This window comes from Syngnathus acus, chromosome 6 (assembly GCF_901709675.1).
Source record: "Syngnathus acus chromosome 6, fSynAcu1.2, whole genome shotgun sequence".
NCBI classification, from domain to species: Eukaryota; Metazoa; Chordata; class Actinopteri; order Syngnathiformes; family Syngnathidae; genus Syngnathus; species Syngnathus acus.
The window spans coordinates 15,323,854-15,344,932 of record NC_051092.1 but is presented as its reverse complement, the minus strand read 5'-3'; the positions used below and the strand labels follow the sequence as shown (position 1 = coordinate 15,344,932).

At 44.3% G+C, this 21,079-nt stretch overlaps 1 protein-coding gene across 11 annotated transcripts in view; it reads left to right on the top strand.

Moving 5' to 3' along the window:
- The window catches only part of LOC119123986 (cytosolic carboxypeptidase 4), a 96,776-nt gene that overhangs the window by 57,011 nt on the left and 18,686 nt on the right, over positions 1–21,079 (top strand). For 10 of the 11 annotated variants that reach the window (XM_037253497.1, XM_037253502.1, XM_037253504.1 and 7 more), the window contains 11 exons: positions 6,133–6,203; positions 7,807–7,923; positions 9,425–9,587; positions 10,981–11,065; positions 11,717–11,980; positions 12,354–12,434; positions 12,591–12,680; positions 17,526–17,674; positions 18,696–18,783; positions 19,236–19,368; positions 19,667–19,820. In XM_037253497.1, coding sequence (XP_037109392.1) covers positions 6,133–6,203; positions 7,807–7,923; positions 9,425–9,587; positions 10,981–11,065; positions 11,717–11,980; positions 12,354–12,434; positions 12,591–12,680; positions 17,526–17,674; positions 18,696–18,783; positions 19,236–19,368; positions 19,667–19,820 — 1,395 coding nt within the window. The remainder of the gene's footprint in view (positions 1–6,132; positions 6,204–7,806; positions 7,924–9,424; positions 9,588–10,980; positions 11,066–11,716; positions 11,981–12,353; positions 12,435–12,590; positions 12,681–17,525; positions 17,675–18,695; positions 18,784–19,235; positions 19,369–19,666; positions 19,821–21,079) is intronic. The other variant, XM_037253500.1, reaches the window with a different exon arrangement.

Genomic DNA, 21,079 nt, shown 5'->3' with positions numbered 1-21,079 from the left:
GTTCGATGATCGACTTTGTAGTCGTGTCATCGGATTTGCGGCCGCATGTTTTGGACACTCGGGCGAAGAGAGGGGCGGAGCTGTCAACTGATCACCACCTGGTGGTGGGTTGGCTCCGATGGTGGGGGAAGATGCCGGTCCGACCTGGCAGACCCAAACGTTCTGTGAGGGTCTGCTGGGAACGTCTGGCGGAATCCCCTGTCAGGAAGAGCTTCAACTCCCACCTCCGGCAGAGCTTTTCCCACGTCCCGGGGGAGGCGGGGGACATTGAGTCCGAGTGGACCTTGTTCCGCGCCTCCATTGTTGAGGCGGCCGACCGGAGCTGTGGCCGTAAGGTCATTGGTGCCTGTCGTGGCGGCAATCCCCGAACCCGCTGGTGGACACCGGCGGTAAGGGATGCCGTCAAGCTGAAGAAGGAGTCCTATCGGGCCGTTTTGGCCTGCGGGACTCCGGAGGCAGCTGACAGGTACCGGGTGGCCAAGCGGAACGCGGCTTCGGCGGTTGGTGAGGCAAAAACCCGGGCGTGGGAAGAGTTCGGCGAGGCCATGGAGAATGACTTCCGGACGGCTTCGAGGAAATTCTGGTCCACCATCCGGCGTCTCAGGAGGGGGAAGCAGTGCAACGTCAACACTGTTTACAGTGGAGATGGCGTGCTGCTGACCTCGACTCGGGACGTCGTGTGTCGGTGGGGAGAATACTTCGAAGACCTCCTCAATTCCACCTACACGCCTTCCATTGTGGAAGCAGGGCCTGGGGACTCTGAGGCGGACTCTCCAATCTCTGGGGTTGAAGTCACTGAGGTAGTTAAAAATCTCCTCGGTGGCAAGGCCCCGGGGGTGGATGAGATCCGCCCGGATTTCTTAAGGGCTCTGGATGTTGTGGGGCTGTCATGGCTGACACGTCTCTACAGCATCGCGTGGACATCGGGGACAGTGCCTCTGGATTGGCAGACTGGGGTGGTGGTTCCCCTCTTTAAGAAGGGGGACCGGAGGGTGTGTTCCAATTACAGGGGAATTACACTCCTCAGCCTCCCTGGTAAGGTCTATTCAGGGGTGCTGGAGAGGAGGGTCCGTCGGGAGGTCGAACCTCGGATTCAGGAGGAACAGTGTGGCTTTCGTCCTGGCCGTGGAACAGTGGACCAGCTCTTCACCCTCAACAGGATCCTCGAGGGTGCATGGGAGTTCGCCCAACCAGTCCACATGTGTTTTGTGGACTTGGAGAAGGCGTTCGACCGTGTCCCTCGGGAGGTTCTGTGGGGGGTGCTTCGGGAGTACGGGGTACCGAGCCAACTGATAAGGGCGGTTCGGTCCCTGTATCACCGATGCCAGAGTGTGGTCCGCATTTCCGGCAGTAAGTCGGATTCGTTCCCAGTGAGGGTTGGACTCCGCCAAGGCTGCCCTTTGTCACCAGATGGACAGAATTTCTAGGTGCAGCCGAGGCGTTGAGGGTGTCCGGTTTGGGGACCTCAGCATCGCGTCTCTGCTTTTTGCAGACGACGTTGTGCTGTTGGCTTCTTCAGGCCGTGATCTCCAGCTCTCACTGGAGCGGTTCGCAGCCGAGTGTGAAGCGGTCGGGATGAGGGTCAGCACCTCCAAATCCGAGTCCATGGTCCTCGATCGGAAAAGGGTGGAATGCCCTCTCTGGATCGGGGATGAGATCCTGCCCCAAGTGGAGGAGTTTAAGTATCTTGGGGTCTTGTTCACGAGTGAGGGGAGGATGGAGCGTGAGATCGACAGGCGGATCGGTGCAGCGTCGGCAGTAATGCGGACTCTGTACCGGTCCGTCGTGGTAAAGAGAGAGCTGAGCCAAAAGGCAAAGCTCTCAATTTACCGGTCGATTTACGCTCCTACCCTCACCTATGGTCACGAGCTATGGGTCGTGAACGAAAGAACGAGATCCCGGATACAAGCGGCCGAAATGAGTTTTCTCCGCAGGATGTCCGGGCTCTCCCTTAGAGATAGGGTGAGAAGTTCGGTCATCCGGGAGAGACTCGGAGTAGAGTCGCTACTCCTCCACGTTGAGAGGAGCCAGATGAGGTGGCTCGGGCATCTCATCAGGATGCCTCCTGGACGCCTCCCTGGGGAGGTGTTCCGGGCATGTCCCACCGGTAGGAGACCCCGGGGACGACCCAGGACGCGCTGGAGAGACTATGTCTCTCGGCTGGCCTGGGAACGCCTTGGGATCCCCCGGGATGAGCTAGATGAAGTAGCTGGGGAGAGGGAAGTCTGGGAGTCCCTCCTGAAGCTGCTGCCCCCGCGACCCGACCCCGGATAAGCGGAAGAAGATGGATGGATGGATGGAGCTGGGGTACAGTGAAATCTCAAGGTATTCGAGAGAGAAATGTGCCGCCCAGAGTCAGAAAGCTTGTTCTCGGTTATGGGTCTTCCACACAATACTTGCAGGTGGATTAAGAGCTTCCTGACGGGTCGCAGCCAGAGGGTGAGAGTGGGCCGTCATACATCCACGCCTCTCAGTCTTGGTACCGGCTCCCCACAGGGCTGCGTACTGAGCCCACTGCTTTACACGCTCTACACACATACATGCACCCCCGCCCACCGCAGCAACACCATCGTGAAATTTGCGGATGACACAACCGTGGTGGGGCTCATCTCATAGGGGGATGAGTCTGCCTACAGGGCCGAAGTGGTGCAGCTATCGGAGTGGTGTGGTGAGAACAGTCTGCTCCTAAACACGGCTAAAACCCGAGAACTGGTCATTGATTTTAGGAGGAAAAATAAAACGGACATTCCACCAGTTATCATCAACGGGGTCTGTGTGGAGAGGGTGTCCTCCTTCCGCTACCTGGGAGTCCACATTGAGGAGGACTTCACCTGGGGCGTGAACACCTCTGAGCTGCTAAAAAAGGCCCAGCAGAGACTCTACTTCCTAAGGGTGCTGAGGAGGCACAGCATCACACAAAGACTGCTGGTGTCCTTCTATCGCTGCTCCATAAAAAGCACTTTAACGTACTGTATATGTGTTTGGTACTCCAGCTGCACTGCTGCTCAGAGTAAAAAGCTCCAAGGGGTCATCAACACAGCACAGAAGATCATTGGCTGCCCTCTCCCCACACTGGAAGACCTACACAGAACCCGCTGTCTCAAAAAAGCACAGAACATTCTTAAAAGATTAAGATTAAAGATTAAAGTCCCAATGATCGTCACACACACACCTGGGTGTGGTGAAATTTGTCCTCTGCATTTAACCCATCCCCGTGTGATTTTAATCCATCCCCTGGGGGAGAGGGGAGCAGTGAGCAGCAGCGGTGCCGCGCTCGGGAATCAGTTGGTGATCTAACCCCCCACTTCCAACCCTTAATGCTGAGTGCCAAGCAGGGAGGTAATGGGTCCCATTTTTATAGTCTTTGGTATGACCCGGCCGGGGTTTGAACCCACAACCTTCCAGTCTCAGGGCGGACACTCTACCACAAGGCCACTGAGCTGGTCTGAAGGACACTTCCCACCCTGGCCACTCCCTTTTCGAACTGTTGCCATCAGGTAGACGCTATAGATCAATTAGGTCAAGGACTAGCAGATTCGCCAACAGTTTTTACCCTACGGCGGTAGTCACATTGAATGCCGCTAAACGTAAATGAATATGTCTGTGTATGTTCTTCTGTGGGTTTTAGCTTGTATTTTTTATCTTTTTTATTCTATTTTTTTTATTTTTATCTCATGCGCTGATCGGTTGGCACTTTTTAAATTTCGTTGTACATGTGTGACAATGACAATAAAGATCTATTCTATTCTAATAACTACTGGCCTATTTTGAAGTGGTCTTCTATGAGCCTTGATCTACTGTAAATCCTATTGAACATTGTTAGGTTTATTTCCTAAACAACACACTAATATTGAAGAGAGAAGACGTTTTCAATTTCTTGCAAGGAGAATCGGAGAGCTGTATGGTTCTCTCACAATTCTAATCAGCTCTCCCATCAACCCCACTTTTATTTGGTTTGAGGTCCCTAAGTTACATAACTCTATGGCAGCGGTGGCCAACCCGCGGCTCGCGAGCCGCATGCGGCTCTTTGGCTGGTTTCATGCGGCTCTTTTACGTTCATATCAACATTTGTGTTTATTTTTCGTGCGTATTTGCTTCGCTTGAGTTCAATATGGTATTTTGGTCAAACGCGCATGCGCGTGAGGTGAAATCCCGCAAAGGAGGAGGGACAAACAGAGCGATTGGTTTTGCCGGCTTTTTATGAATGGCGACTGTGACTACGGGGGCCCATTAGGTCCAGAAAAGCTGACAAGACGCTTGCCAAAATGGCAAGGAAAAAATGCACAGCTAAACGAATATATGACTATGAACACAGGACGTTTTTAACAGAGTTAAAGTTGTTTTTTGTTGAACGCTATGGCAAGCCATTCTGCCTGATATGTCGGACGTCATTGGCGCATTTAAAAGCTTCAAATGGTCAGCGCCACTTCAGCTCACTTCATGCCAATATCGATAAGGACTTAGCAAAAGGGACAGAATTTCGCAAGCACAAGTTTGGAGACTTTGAAAAGTCAGGCAGAAAAATAGGTACAGTTTTTCAAAAAAATTACGAAGCACTCAGGGACTGTCACACTTGCATTGTTTCAACTGGCTTGGAACATTGCACGGGCTAAAAAGCCATACAATGAAGTGGAGTTCGTTAAAATATGCCTCAGTGACGTTATTGAAATCTTGTCTCCTGAAAACGACAAACTAAAACGAATGGTCTGTCCCGCCACACATAGTAAGTGAAAAAACGTATTATGTTTTTGTTTGTGGAATTTGTTGAACTGAGAGTTTGACTGTGTGAGACAATGCACACAATGTTCATTGTTGAAAATGTGGTCTTTGGTCTGTGGTTTTAGTACTGTAGGAGTCAATTTGTCATTATCATGTTGGTGCGTGACATAATAATGTCACACAATAAATTTGGCTGAGCAGAGGGGTGTGTGTGTGTGTGTGTGTGTGTGTGTGTGTGTGTGTGTGTGTGTGTGTGTGTGTGTGTGTGTGTGTGTGTGTGTGTGTGTGTGTGTGTGTGTGTGTGTGTGTGCGTGCGTGCGTGCGTGCGCGTGCGTGCGCGTGTGTGTGTGTGTGGGGTGTTCATGTGTGCTCATGTGTATGATGTGGCTCTTTGCGATGACACAGTAAAAAATGTGGCTCTTAGTCTCTGACTGGTTGGCCACCCCTGCTCTATGGGGTGGGGAAATCAGCAAATGTTTGCATGTTTTTCTTGCAGAGTCTCTGCAAGCAAACATTAGCAGATAAGCTATTTTGCACGTCAGTTCATCATATCATCTAACAGCAGAAAGGTCTTCTCCGGTAGTTTCCTCTTGATAGTTTTCCGCTTGAGATCAGCTGGGGCCAACCAGAGACAAGTTTTGGCTCCTCTGCTCCTGTTTGTTATTTACAACACACTTTCCACAACAATCACAAATGTATAATAACACATAATAAATCATAATGAAATATTACTCCGACAAACATTGTGTTCGGAGCAGAAATGTGCTGCATCCTTCAAACTTGAGACAACCTGAGCAGATTTCTCATTAACAGCGAGCCAAAACATTTGCTGAGAGATGCAGAAGTATCAGTAATATCATTAATTGCCTCAAAAGGCCCATTCATCCATCCATCCATTTCAGTACCACTTGTCCGCACAAGACCGCGGGCGTGCTGCAGCCTATCCCAGCAATCATCGGGCAGTAGGCAGGGAACACCCTCAACTGGTTTGCCGCCAATCACAGGGCACGCAGAAATGAGCAACCATCTGCACTCGCACTCACACCTACGGGCAATTTGGAGTGCTCAATCAGCCTACCTTGCATGTTTTTGGGATGTGGGAGGAAACCGAAGTACCCGGAGAAACCACCGTGCCGCCACTTCTCAAAATGTTGAGCAGCAAAACCATAAGGTAGGGGTTTTATTATTATTCAAATTAATTTTTTAAGGGACAGAGCGATACCAATGATTTGTCCTTGTGTGTACATGTATATTGTTGACTTGTTTCCTATTGTAAAATGGGCAGGATTTGGATGGAAATTTTTACAGCAGCTGTTTCCTTACCCAGCCTATTCTATTATTGTTCAATTTATGTCATGCAATGTTTTATGTAGTACAACCTTGTTCACACTTCTTTTATTTTTATTTTTTAAGATGAGAGCAATGGTGATGATGATGATGATAAAGTGGAGGACGATTACCAAGAGGCTCAGAGCAAAGACTATGTACGTTTAGGGGCTTATGATTGATATGGATTTTTCCTCTTCATTAAAAAAAAAAAATACTTTGATGGTTACTGAAAACCCTTTTTTTTTAATTGCTTGACAGAAAAGATAGAAAGAAAATCACATTTACTAGTCTCTAAAAAGTCAATTTTTCTACTAGGTAACACATTTTCTGGATTATAAATCGCTCCGGAGTACAAATCGCACCAGCCATCCATCCATCCTATTTTCTATACCGCTTGTCCCCACGGGGGTCGCGGGTGTGCTGGAGCCTATCCCAGCAGTCATCGGGCAGTAGGCGGGGGACACCCTGAACCGGTTGCCAGCTAATCACAGGGCACACAGAGCTGAACAACCAACCGCACTCACACTCACACCTAGGGGCAATTTGGAGTGTTCAATCGGCCTACCAAGCATGTTTTTAGGATGCGGGAGGAAACCTAACGTTGCTAACGTTACATGACAAATAAACAACAAACTCAGAATGTGCCTGGTTAACATGTTAACATAACATATTAAGAGTTATTCAGATAACTGTAGCATAAATAACATGCTAACACATTTACCAAACCATCCGTGTCACTCCAAATTACTAAATCAATTGAAATCTTCATCACTTTTAAACAACTCCGCTAACTCCGGATGTAGAAGATCTGCATCTTCAACACAATTAGAGTGCCATGTTGCGGTTTAGTGTGAAAATAACATGTGAAATGATATAATAATGTGGTAATAATTTCACCCATAAGTCACTCCAGAGTATATTTCGTATCGCAAGAAAATTTTGAACACTCCCTTACAACAAAATACATAAGTACAGGCGAATGTCTGCCAAACATGTTTTTGCGACCTTGAAAGAGCCCTGCCGAACTTTATCATCAGTGGGATTAACTGTGAGCATGAGTGGAATTTTCTTTGTTTCAGTACTTTGCTGAAACAAAGTTTTAACTGTGCACAGTTAAAATTGGGCACAGCAGCGACTTTGCGCCTTTGTGGTCTTTTCCAGCCCAATCCTCAATACTCCCCTCATTTGGATCAAAAGTTACACTTATACTGCAGGGCTTAATGCCTGATTCAAATTTTTTGCTGACTTCGATCTTTTTATGTACTCCTTCACATTACAAAAACAAATACGACTTCTAATGTGAACACTTTGTGTTCGTGATGTGACACATGCACAAAGCATGATGCCAGAGGAGCAAGGTGGGAGGAGGTTAAGATATATTGGGAGCCAATGCAACTCGATCTCCTCATTTAATGAAAACGTGTACTGACGATGATGTCATGTCATTGCCGCGTGTAAAGAATGAACAAGTGGCTCACCAGAAATGTTCACTTGATGCTTCATGTTTCAAGTGGGATACTGGGATTAATTTAAGATCAAATCTTAATACAAGGGTTGATCAAAAAGAACTTTGCAGCTTCACGGTTGAAGTCAATGTGCTTAATCCATGAAATAATAATAAAATTAATTTATTCTTATGCATCAATAACACATACAGCAATATAAATTATTATGTATACATTATTTATAAATGTTTTAGTTCATATGAAGAATCACAGATGCTGAGGAATGCTAGATAAAGAGTCTTTCTTTTCGCAGGATAACGACTTGGAGACTGATTTGAACACACTTTGTCTTCGTCCTGCCACAGACAGACCCAAAGAGCTTTTGCTGCAATACAGCCGTCTCTGTCCAGAACTCTCACATGACTTCCTGGTACTTCTTTAAGACTAAGGCATCTGTGAATTGGTGTATATAATATATGGCAATGTACTCAATTTTGCTGGTCCATCATTTGTCAGCGGCCTCTGGGCCCCCTCCCGCCATCGTCATTCCATTATTTTTTCAAATCGAACCAAAATGTAATTGTCAGTCGGTCATGTTATTTCAACCATGTTTTCGGCATTGCTTTCGTCACTTTTCTTTCTCACTCAGGGTTTGACGTATGAATGGTCACTCATTCTCATAATACTTTCCCGATTTAGGCGGGAGACTCACGGTTTTCAACCCTGTCTCCCACCTGCCTCCCCATCTGTCCTTTCACCCACTAATCATCCAATTTTAGTTAAGTAAACAGTTTACATTGCGGCCAATATGATGCAACACGGTTCCTCCTTGCTGCGCAGCCACCCGAAGCGTTTCCATCCGCGTCCTGCTCGCCACGAAGGCTCCCCTCTCCTGCTCATGTGTCCAGCGGCGCAAGCAGGTGGGCTCCACCCGAACAGCTGATATTGGGCAACATCAGCGACAGTACTCTAAAAACTTCATTGCAATGCGGTGGATCGGGGAGCCCCCCGCTAGCGGGTGCCAAAAAATATGGCAATCAAAACAAGACTGTATTGAAGAACATTTAACAATTAGGGCATGCAATAAGAACATTTAATAACAAACAATAGGATGTAGAAAAGGACCAGAGGATGGATGTGAGTGTTTAATGTTAAAATTCTGCTGTCCCATGTTTTCTACACATTACTAGTTAAAATCAAACAGCACATCAGCAGAGACAAACAGTTGTTTTGTCTCATGTTTGTTTACACAGACAGATGTTATGTTACATTATGCTGCAAGATGACACTTTTTCCTCTGAGCAGAATAATGCATTTGCTGTCAAATGCCACAATTGATACCAAACTCAATTTTTATGTTAGCTTGGTCTGTCCTAACTATATGAATTTTTTCAAAAGAATTTCTCTACAGCCTGTTACTGTAGCAATATTTTTTATGATAATGTTGGAAACATTGATTCATTAATATACATCCATCCATTTTCTATACAGCTTGTCCCCAGGTGGTCGTGGGCGTGCTGGAGCCTACATCCCAACAGTCATCGGGCAGTACGCGGGGGATACCCTGAACTTGTTGCCAGCCAATTGGAGAGCACACAGAGACACCCGCACTCACACATAGGGGCAATTTGGAGTGCTCAATTGGCCTACCAAGCATGTTTTTGGGATATGGGAGGAAACCGGAGTGCCCAGAAAAAACCCACGCAGGCACGGGGAGAACTGCGATTGGCTTGCAACTGATTTAAGGTGTCCCCCGCCTACTGCCCGATGACTGCTGAGATAGGCTCCAGCACGCCCGCGACCCCCGTGGGGACAAGCGGAATACAAAATGGATGGATGGACTATTTCTGAAGAAGTTCAGGAATTGCAAGCAAAAAAGTTTTTATTCATATAACAGATAGCACTAAACAGCAAACATCTGTGTCATACAGGAGGAGCTGGATTTGAATTCACAAGAGAGTTCATCATCATCTTCATCTGATGACGAAACTGGGCATTGCAATCGTTTACCTTTTGACTCCTCCAGGCCGGAAAAAAAAACTCCTGAGTTTCTGTCCCAGACAGAAAAAGGCACATCAGATCAAACCAAATCAGGTTGGGCTGTTGTTACCGTTATGGCACACATACAATACAACCCCCCCAAAAAATGTGAGATAGCTACAGAATTACACCTAGTGTCATGCTGACTGCAGAACACATGCATTGCGGATGCATCGTGGCCTCCTTACAAACACTGCAAGGGAAAAAAAGCAGTGGTGACAATTCACACTAGCTGCAGTGCAATGCGTATCCGTATGTGGACCGTATGCGATGCTTTGTAAGGTCTCCCTAAGGTTTCTATTTTTTTCCAGATGCAGCATGCATTTTCTCACGAACCTGAAGAAAAAAAGCCAGCCAGGAAATCCGTTATACTTCAAAATAAAACAGTTCTGTTTACTTTTTTAAATTCTATTCATAAAAACATATTACAAATCTACGATGTACAGACTTCCCATTTGAGCTGACTACATAGCTTGATATGATTCGGAGATTTAAACGACAAAAAAAACAAGCTTGAATTGAATTAAACATGATGAAATAACGCTATTTAAACACAAAATGTACTTATCCATGGTAAAAGAGCCAAAGTTACAGGAAAAAGGAAGGGTATCTATAAGAATGAAAGACAAGTGTGGCTATTGTTTACAAGTAGCTCTTGCAGGTTCTTCCCGTGCCCGGAGAAAACCCACGCGGACACGGGAAGAACACACCCTTCTAACTGTGAGGCGGACGTGCTAACCAGTGCGTCACTGAGCCACCAAATATGTGTGTGTGTGTGTGCGTGTGTGTGTGTGTGTGTGTGCGTGTGTGTGTGTGTGTGTGTGCGCGCGTGCGCGCGCGCGCGTGTGTTTATCAGTGGAGCTCTGAGTTTCAAACCATGGATCTCAGTTTTAGTCCCCTTTAGTCTCAAAGGTATTGGAAAAGTTGTAAGACAAAATGAATAAGACAAAAATTCCAGCTTTTATTTTATTTACAATATGATGTGTAAAACTTAGAATGGTGCACCATCTGAAGCCACCCACTTTTCAAATGAGCAAAATATTGGAACAGATACATATTATCAAATTAACTAAAAGTGAATAATATTTAATATTTGGTGGCATCATCCTTATTTGCAATGACTGCATCAAGCCCACGGCACTTTGACTTCACTAGACTGTTGCGTTCTTCATTTGAAATGCTTTCCCAGGCCTTTACTGCAGCCTCTTTTTCTGTCTTTTTGTTTCTTTCTGAGGGTCTCCTTTCAGGAGATGAAATGCATATACTCTATTGGGGTATGGTCTGGTGAATGACTTGGCCAGTCTATACCTTCCACTATTTCCCCCTGATGAAGTCCTTTGTTGTGTTTGTATTGTGTTTGGGTCATTTTCTTATTTAATTACCAACTGTTATTTACATTAGCATGTTCCTAAAATGACCATCCACATTTTGTCTGTCCAATATGTAGCTCCTTGCCCGTTAAAGGTCAAAGATTTCTACAGTCATACTGGTATTAACACCAGATCTGGTGGAACCAAGACTGGAGAGACAAGGTAAGCTGTAAGTCATTAGTATTTGTTCTTTGTGGGTTCTGAGTAATTACCATCCCAAACATTAAATGCATATCATCTATACATACATATGATAAAACGTCTCCCTTGGCATGGTACATAAACTACAGTATGGACAGTCAGTCACTCATCCTCATTTCATAAAAAAACATAATCAGACTTTTTTAAGGACTTAAATTGGTACCCAATGTTTTTTGCTCACTAATTAGCGTTCCATTACAACTTTACTTTTGTGTGTGTGTGTGTGTGTGTGTGTTTGTGTGTGTGTGTACGTGCTTGTGTGTGTGCGTTTGTGTGTGTGTTTTCGAGGAGTTCGTGGCTCATTTTTGTTATCATTGTAAATCACTGCCGTCTCCCCTGTTTTGGGAGTAAATTTTCTGTTTTGTTTGTAACCACTGTCACATGATGCTTGTTTATTGTTTATTTATTATTTATTCATCACTCTAATTTATTCATTGTTTGTGCCTTCTTGTTTTTACTTTTTGTGTTGTTTACTTGTATGTATATTGTGTACTATGTCTTGTCACCGTGGGATACTGGGAACGTAATTTCGATCTCTTTGTGTGTCTTGACGTGAAGAACTTGACAATAAAGCAGACTTTGACTTTTTGACTTTGACTTTTCTCATCCTAGGGAAGAGGCCAACTCATGTCTGACAGATGATGAACAGAAAAATAAGAATGAGGGAAATGGAAAATGTTATAATTCTCCTATGACAGATTTAATCGATATACATAATCATGACATCCCCTACCATGAACCCAGTATGTATCGTGCTGCCGCCATGAAAACAAAATCTGTCCCAGGATTCAGCACGCTTGCTTTTCCTGATTTTTGGGGTCAAGTCCCACCACCTGGAAATGAACCCATGGCTCCACGCAAGCCCAACATCCAGAGGTACCCTGACCCACAATATGAAGAAGGAAGTTGTAGTGGTTCATTCAGATTATTTGTTGCAGTCAGTGTTTGAGATTTCCTTGTTTGTGAGAAGTCTTTGAACACACCTCTAGTCTACCAACCAACATGTTCGAGTACAACGGAGGCAGGGCTTTAATGAACTAGGCGTCTTCCTCCCGGGTTAGAAAAATAGCCTCCAAAATAAGTCATATTTCATTAGAAATTAGATTGCCATTGTGCCAAAGGTAATAGCATATATAAACAAACAATCCTGTAATTAACTGTGGAAAGCTTAAAATAGCCCTGATGCGCACGATACAGCTCCTTTAATCTTCATTTCATTTGCATGGTTTTTAATTTTTTGTTTTCACAGGCAGAAAGTGCTTGAAGATATCCAACGTTTCTTGAATACCGATATCATCAACCAAGTGGTCTTTGATTTGGAAGATGAGTGGTAGGTTAAAAATATAGAAACATTTAGTCATTTTTCTGTATCGGACATCTTTATTTGTTTACTGTACGCAGCAAGTCACAAGTTTTAAAAGAACAATCTATTTGTTGGTAAATGATTAGTTAAATAAAAAAACATTTCAATTATATTTTCTTTTAGTTTGTGGTTTCCACTTGCCAAACCAGACTCCTTGAGATTCTTTTCCAGTTTTGAATGCGGCAACCTGAGAAAGGCTATTCGCGTTCGCAGGTATGTACACATTTGTAATGGTAATAAGGTTGAAAAACTAAAGAAAAAAGGGAAAATATCCTCAAATAGTATGATTTACATTACAATATAATCAGACTATCCACACAAGATATCATCAACCAAGTGGTCTTTGATTTGGAAGATGAGTGGTAGGTTAAAAATACAGAAACATTTTGTAATTTTTCTGTATTGTCAGGTAGCAATGCGCATTGAAAGAAATTGGTCGATAAATGAAGAAAGTTAACCTTAAAGTACACCTTTTAGGCAGACTTTGGGGTCCAGAATTTTAGAATCTCATTAATCCCGAAAGCACGTTATTTAGAAAGTCTTGAAAGTGTAATAAAATTAGAGCCATGCATACGAGTGTTTCGAAAATTGCAGCATAAGCAAAGATCTATCAGCCCTTACCGATCGCAGTCTCTGTGGTTGCACAATGGAGTGCTGTTCCGACTTCTTATTCTTATCGCCTTTAAATTAGTCACGGAAATTAAATCACTAGCGCTAAGGTTTACGCCAGGGGTCACCAACACGGTGCCCGCGGGCACCAGGTCGCCCGTGAGGACCGCATGAGTCGCCCGCAGGACTGTTCTAAAATTAGCTCAAATAGCGGCACTTGTCAGCGAGCTGCATCTATTTATTTTACAGTCAAACCTCGGTTTTCGAACGTCTCGGTTCGCGAACAAATCGGAATTCGAACAAAAAATTTGAGAATTTTTTGCTTCGGTTGTCGAACAAAATTTGGAGGTCGAACCTCGCGAGATGAGCCGGGAGGACCCGAAAAAACCCGACCGCGCGGCCCGGATGCCGACTGACTTCGTTGTTATTGTATTTTCGTTACTTTGAGGATTGTATTAACCCCTAATCATACCTCCAAAGAAAGCAAGTGGGAGCAGTAAAGCCATCCTAAAACACAAAGCAATGCTTTAAGCAATGCGACAGTGAGCGCCCGGCGCGCTGCGGTAGCGCGATCGGACCAAATTAAGCTCCCTGCGCACTGAGGTCCACTTAAATTTTGGAAAGTACATCAGGACTTTAAAAATATTTTCTAAATTTCAGCGACGGCTCTGTCATAATAATGCGACCAGCGCGATGCAGTTGCGCGGTGGGCGAAGCGCTACGGTTGCGCGTTCAGCGGTGCGCTGCAGTTGTGCGATCGGACAAATACACGAAAATGAAAAAATGCTTAAAAAAGGCGGGGTTTTTTGTCTTGAAACGGATTCAAAATTTTTCCATTATTTGTAATGGAAAAAATTGATTCGGAATTCGACCGATTTGCTTCTCGAACCGCCTTCTGGAACGGACTGTGGTCAAAAACCAAGGTTTGACTGTATTTTTGCTATTCTTGTTAAAATCACACATGTGAATTGGGAAATGACAATAATAACATAGTGAAAGCCAAATTGAGCAAATTGGCTATTTCAGAAGTGTGTGTCAAACTGGTAGCCCTTTGCCTTAATCAGTACCCAGGAAGTAGCTCTCGGTTTAAGAAAGGTTGGTGACCCCTGGGTTAAGGTTTGTCTTTTAATGCAGGATGCTTGGTCTCCATGTGCCGAAGCAGTTTTGAAGGCTTCATTGCCTCATTCGCTAGCCTGTCGCCACATATTCAGAGTGGGCTTGGCGCGTCAGAGTCACCTGTGGCGATAAATCCATATTTTAAGTAGGACTCCAGAAATTTTCTTTTAAATGCAGCTTTCCTTTTCTTAGAAGTCATAGCCTCTTCTTCTTCCGTCTCCTCATTGGGCTTTTTTCCCTTTCCGAAGAAGCTTTTCAAACATCTCTGTTTCTTGCTCATACGTATTTGCTTGCTTCGCGGGCTCGACTGGGGAAACATGTCACGTGACCGGGACGAGCGTCTTGACCTGAATTAATTGATCGTCGATAAAAATATATTTCTTTTTCTGTGCGGCTTGGCGGCCCGGTACCAAGTGACACACGGACCGGTCCGCGGACCGGTGTTTGGGGACCTCTGGATTAATGCATCCAAGCAAGGAACATTTTGATCTCTCCAATTTCCCCTTTGCATCCTTGAGTTTGGACTACAAAAGCCTTTCAGAGTAATAAAGTGTGACGGACGAGACAGGACAACCAAATACGGCACGAGGCAGACTTTATTGAATGGAGGGAAAGAGGAAGTGGAGAGCTGAAGTTCTGGCTTGACTGGGGTGGTGGAATGGCTGGCTCGTGGCTGACAGGCAGAAGCGGCAGCGCCACAACTGGTCACCATTCACCAAGTGACTGACGGGCAGATGGCAGGAACCAACCTGGTGAGACAAGCAACAGAGCGAGCACGCAGCGCAGCAGGGAGTAGTGCGTAATCGGGGTCTTGGGCAGGCAGATTGTCAGGGAAAGCGGCAAGTAGAGCGAGGTCAAAAAACGGGTGAATGGTCAGGGCAGGCGGCGAGCAGGGCTAAACGGGTTAGTACACGGACAGAGTTGGCAACACGAGTCAGATGGCAGAAACGCAGTGCGCTTATGACAGGCATCACAGACAGACTGACAATGAGTTCTTGGGGTTTAAATAGCGTCTACTAACGAGCAGGTACAGTTGGGGGTGATTACTAGATTGCATGGACGTAGCTGTGAACACTATGAGAGTGGCCGGCTGGTTTGCAGGTGACGCAGGCACATGACATAAAGATGGCGGATTTGCTAAACCGTTTGGCCACATCCATTACCTTGTTTGGTAGTGCCGCCCCAAAGACTGTGACGTAATAGATAAAACCATGTACCGTAATTTTCGGACTATAAGTCGCGGTTTTTTTCATAGTTTGGGTGGGGGGGCGACTTATAATAAGGAGCGACTTATGTGTTTTTTTTCAAAAATGTTCAAAAAAAAAAGTGAAACCGCGATAAACGAACCGCAATGTAGTAAGGAATTACTGTAATTTGAATTTCAAGTGACATCAGCAGCGCGACGCGGCGTGGCGCGGCGGTTGTTTACATAAAGGACAAAGATTGACTCGACGGAGCTCTCTTTCACTTCCGTGGATTGAAGTCGGGGGCCGGCGCTCGGCCGGGTGGCTGTCCAGGGACGGTGGATGGGGCTCGGACAATGCTTTTACGCACGCCCGGTCCTACTCTACCGAGCTGTCTTTCACCTCCGTGGATGGAAGTCGAGGGCCGGCGCTCGGCCGGGTGGATGTCCGCGGACGGTGGATGGGGCTCGGTCATGGCTTTTACGCACGCCCGGTCCTATTCTATGGAGCTCTCTTCCACTTCCGTGGCTGGAAGTCCACACCGTCACAAGCCTGGAAGTTTGTTTTGTTAAATAAAGAGCCGTTTACCAAACCCACTTTTTTCCTTGAACTTTGTTAACGCTACAATATAGTTATATAGTAGATCTGTGGAATAACGATGAGGCTGACGTCAGGGCGCACGCGCGGCGGTGTTGACAAAGGACGAGGAATTTGATCGATGGATTTAATGATTTAGAGTGCACAGATGGTTTGATAATACTATTGCTTATATAATAGTTATTTGATATATAATTTATATATCGTTAGGGTTAGGGTTAGGGTTAGTGGAATATTTTGAAGTGCAAGCGCCTTCAGCGGCGCGCACGCATTGTTGACAAAGGACGATTGATGGATTTAATGAATTGGAGTGACACAGATGGTTTTATTAACGTGTTATTTATGGAATAGTTTTTTTAATAACTGAATTTTACGTCAGGGCCGTTCTCAGCTCTTAGTTTGTGTTTATGTCACGTTAGCATACCTATCGTTTAGCCTGTTGTTGCTCGTTCATGACTGTTCTTGGTGTTGGATTTTGTCGAATAAATTGCCCCCCAAAATGCGATTTATACTCCGGAGCGACTTATATATGTTTTTTTTTCACTTTTTTGGGCATTTTATGGTTGATGCGACTTATACTCCGGAGCGACTTATAGTCCGAAAATTACGGTAATAGAAAATGGATAAAATTGAACGGAGTAAAAAATATCCCCCAAACAGATTAAAAAAGTATCTCTTCAGCACCTGGAGGGATTAGATTAAAATTGCCTACAATCCTGGAGACTCCAAGTGCACGATAAAATGTACCGTAATTTTCGGACTATAAGTCGCGTTTTTTTTCATAGTTTGGGTGGGGGGGCGACTTATACTCAGGAGCGACTTATATACATATATATGTTTTTTTTCACTTTTTTGGGCATTTTATGGCTGGTGCGACTTATACTCCGGTGCGACTTATAGTCCGAAAATTACGGTACTTAAAAGCAAAAAAAGTGGATTTTCCATGTTGTCTCATCTCAGTCTGACAACACTTACATTTTGAAATAGAGCATTTTTTTTTAAATTGTTTATTCTCCATGATTCCCTACAACTGGCTGGCGACCAGTTCAGAGTGTAGTTTGCCTTTTTCCCGATGTCAGCTGAGATAGGCTCCAGCACCCCACACGACCCTTCATAGGATAAACGGTGTTGAAAATGGATGGATGCTGTATTTATTCATCCGTGTTTAATACATCATGTAGAAGCATGTTCTGGACTGGCTGAATCTTTATTTTTGTAGCCCTCAAGAGCCCCGAACAACTATGATATCATTTTCAGTCATCAGCAAGTGGAAAAATGGCCACTGCCCAAGATGGATGAAAACGAGTGGATTTTGCTCCTTGGGTTATATTCCATAAATGCAATACCGATCAGAATACCAACCATGTTTAGACTAGTGCTACATAGCTTTGTCAAAAAACATCACATACAGACTTAAAAAAGGACGTGCCGTCTGGATTGGTTGTGTGCGTATCGTTTCTCATTTTTCTAATTAACATAATTATTAAAAATATAAAAACATTGATGGTTTTGTTGCTGATGCATCTGTTATTTGAACGCTTTTTCTCTGTAGATACGAATATGACCTAATATTGAATGCAGATGCCAACTGTTCCCAGCACACTCAGTGGTTTTATTTTGAAGTCAGTAACATGGTGCCCGATGTTCCCTACCGTTTCAATATCATCAACTGTGAGAAGAGCAACAGCCAGTTCAACTACGGTGAGGACTGTTGTGACGCAAACACTGACTAACAGTGAGAAGAATCTGCTAAACTGCACCGAGGATATTGCTGATAAAAAAAAAAAAAAAACTATTTTCGTTTAGCTCAAACAAATTAATCATAGCTCTTTTTCTAACCTGGGTACTTTTTTCATCCAAGCTTTGGTAGCGTCGTCTCTGCAACGTACTGTACCTTGGGTCCAAAAAGTTTATTAGATGATGAACACCAGTCTTTTCTAGGACAGATCATCTAAAATCAATCAATTTGACAATCCTTTGTGTTGCTTTTTGTCATTTTGCATTAGCTGTTCTCTTCTTTGAAATACCTCCATAAGTGTTTGCTGCTGTGGCTTTGCCGCCTTGCGCTTGTAAGTGACGAATTAATTTTCCAGCATTAAAGTGAGCTCTGCTGGTTCCGGCACGAGGATTTGCTTGTTTAGCGCAATTGCATGTCGCTGTTTGACTATCGTTATGTTGTAGTGAAAATTAATTAAACATTTATTAATGAATAAAAATATTAGATTGCCATTGTGCCAAATGAATGCCAAAGTAACTGTGAAAAGCTTAAAATAGCAAACCGCTCCTCTAATCAATTCCACCTCATCCACTCTAGTTGGCTCCAGAACAAAAGGCATCTCACTGAGTGCAGACATTGATTTCAGTCATGGTGCATTAATCTTACTCAGACTGAAGCTTATTATTGTTTTACTTTTGGAAATACAAAATTGCTTCAGTTTTCCCACTTACATAAGCCTGGAGCTGATCTTCCCATCTTGATGGGTAATAAATAAAGTCATGTAGCAAGGCCGGGGAAAAATGTGTTTTCCTTCTCATCCATAGTATGTGAACTAAAAGTCTTCCAGTTCAGAAGTTGATTCTATCATAACATACAATATTTCAAGTCAAATTTAGAACAATTTTAACGTAGAATCCGAACGCTTGATCTTAAATCTCTATTTACTCTTGCATTTGGCGCAAATTTTTGCCTGAATTAGTATTTGTGTGCATTTGCTTACTACAGGAATGCAGCCAGTGCTTTACTCAGTACGGGATGCATTAAATGGCAAACCCCAATGGTGCAGGTCTGGGACAGAAATTTGCTATTTCAGGTAAAACTCCACTACTCAGATTCATACATCTTTTCCATGTATTGTATTGTTGTTATTGTGTTTTGTTGTGTTGTATACTAATATTATTTGCAATGTGTTGGAACACATCTAGATGATTCAAATTAATGAAGATGTAAAACATCTACGAAAAAATACGAGTCTTCAAAACATTCTGTATACCTGCTCATTAGTAGGTAGTTGCCAATTGATCCAGATGCAGTAAAACTTCCAAATTCATTATCCATTCTTTTAATTGCATTTCTATACACGCATAAACATTGAGAAACTGAGAACTACATAACATTGGGTCAACAAATGGGTCAGTCCAGACCCCAGCAGGCATGAATTGCCATGTGAAATATTTCAAGGTTTTTTTCGCAATGCAACATGCAAATAAAAATGGCACATTCCAGCACATGGCCTCATTCATATTTCTTCATTTTATTCTACAGAAACCACTTCTGTCCCGTTCGTGGTCGACTGAGAACAACATTTTATACACTAACATTCACCATCACCTTCAAATACAGTGAGGATGTCTGTTACCTGGCCTACCATTACCCTTATACATACTCTGCTCTAAGGGTTAGTAAATATAATTTACCTGTTTAGTCTATCCTAATATTGCTTTCAAAATGTCAGCTCTGTAGTTGTGGTGGTTTCCTTTCATTGAAAATTGACTTCTTCATCCACAGGGCTGCATTTTGCTTTTTTTTTTTTTAAAGTAATATTGTGGGCTCATTATAAGAATCATAGCAATGTCACAAGGTTTGTCCAATAACCATAAAACATGATTTTCAATAATAGAGTATAATGCTTGTAAGAAGTAACCAATAATTAATATTTCCTATAATAACTTACACATTTGCATTATGTTCCTCAGGCTCATCTGCGTTTGCTGAATAGATCAGTTGATCCCAGTAAGGTGTTTTTCCGAGAACAGGTTCTTTGTCCTACTCTTGCTGGCAATGCTTGCCCATTTGTCACCATCACTGCATGTCCTCCCAGCAAGAGCTATACAGATATTCACCAGCTGCGTGAGTAGTAATCTCAAGTGTGTCTATTAAATACAATGTGGGTGTCGTTTTTATTATTACTGTTTGGTTTTCACTTTTTCTGTTATTTGTACTATGCTATTCTATGAAGATTTTTCAAAATGCCATGCCGATATATCCGGGCTTTAAACTTCCCTGTGAGGCCTGACCTGTGCACCACCGCAAGCCAGGTCTTCAGCTCTGAGTGCATAGCTTGGATCGCTGCTGTGTCTCTCAGAGAAGCATCGAAGATCTTGCCCAAGCTTTTCACCGGCTTGTCTGTCATTAATGAAATTTGAAGACCGTTCATGTTGTCTATACTTCTTAGCGCCTGTACATTGGAGTTCCTGGAGGGTTGCCTCCTTCTGCTTTCGGTACATGGATGGGTCATAACTGTTTTTTGTGCCTGTACACCAAACAACAGTTCAGTTAGTTGCCCACGGTGAAAGACGTAGAGTACACGTGGGCATACTTATTGCCCCCTGGCTTGGGTTCACCCCAGTGTACTAGAGGTTAGCTTCCCTCCGCCTTTGAGTGTGTGTGTGTGTGTGTGTGGGGGGGGGGGGGGGGGGGGGTTAGGGGGTGTCTGTCTGTTGTTTGTGCACCAAACAACAGTTAAGATTAGACACCCTTTTTGGAGTCCTTGGAAGGAGTGCTGGAGAGTGCTCCTTCTGGGGACTACCTCGTTCTGCTGGGCAACTTCAATGTTCACGTGGGCAAGGAAAGTGAAACCTGGAAGGGTGTGTTTGGGAGAAACATAACCCCCCCCACCCCCAGATCAGAACCTGAGTGGACTTCTGTGCTCGACATGGTTTGTCCATAACACTATGTTCAAGCATAAGTGTGTCCATATGTGCATTTGGCACCAGGACACCTTAGGCCGCAGTTCGATAATCGATTTTGGAATCATCTCATCAGATTTTTGGCCGCATGTTTTGCAACTCGCATAAAGAGAGGGCTGCGGCTGACACCTTTTGGTGTGTTGCCTTAGATGGTGGGGGAAGATGCCTGTCCGACCTGGCAGACTCAAATGTATTGTGAGGCTTTGCTGGGAAGGACTGGCAGAATCCCCTGTCAGAAAGACTTCCACGTCTGGCAGAACAGATGAAGGAATCCTATCGGGCCGTTTTGGCCTGTGGAACTCCGCAGGCAGCCGGCAGGTACCGTATGGCCAAACAAATTGCAGCTTCGGCAGTTGCTGAGACTGTCAAGTGTTTTACTTCTTCCCACACTTGAAGGGTTGTACCAAACTGAACTTAAAC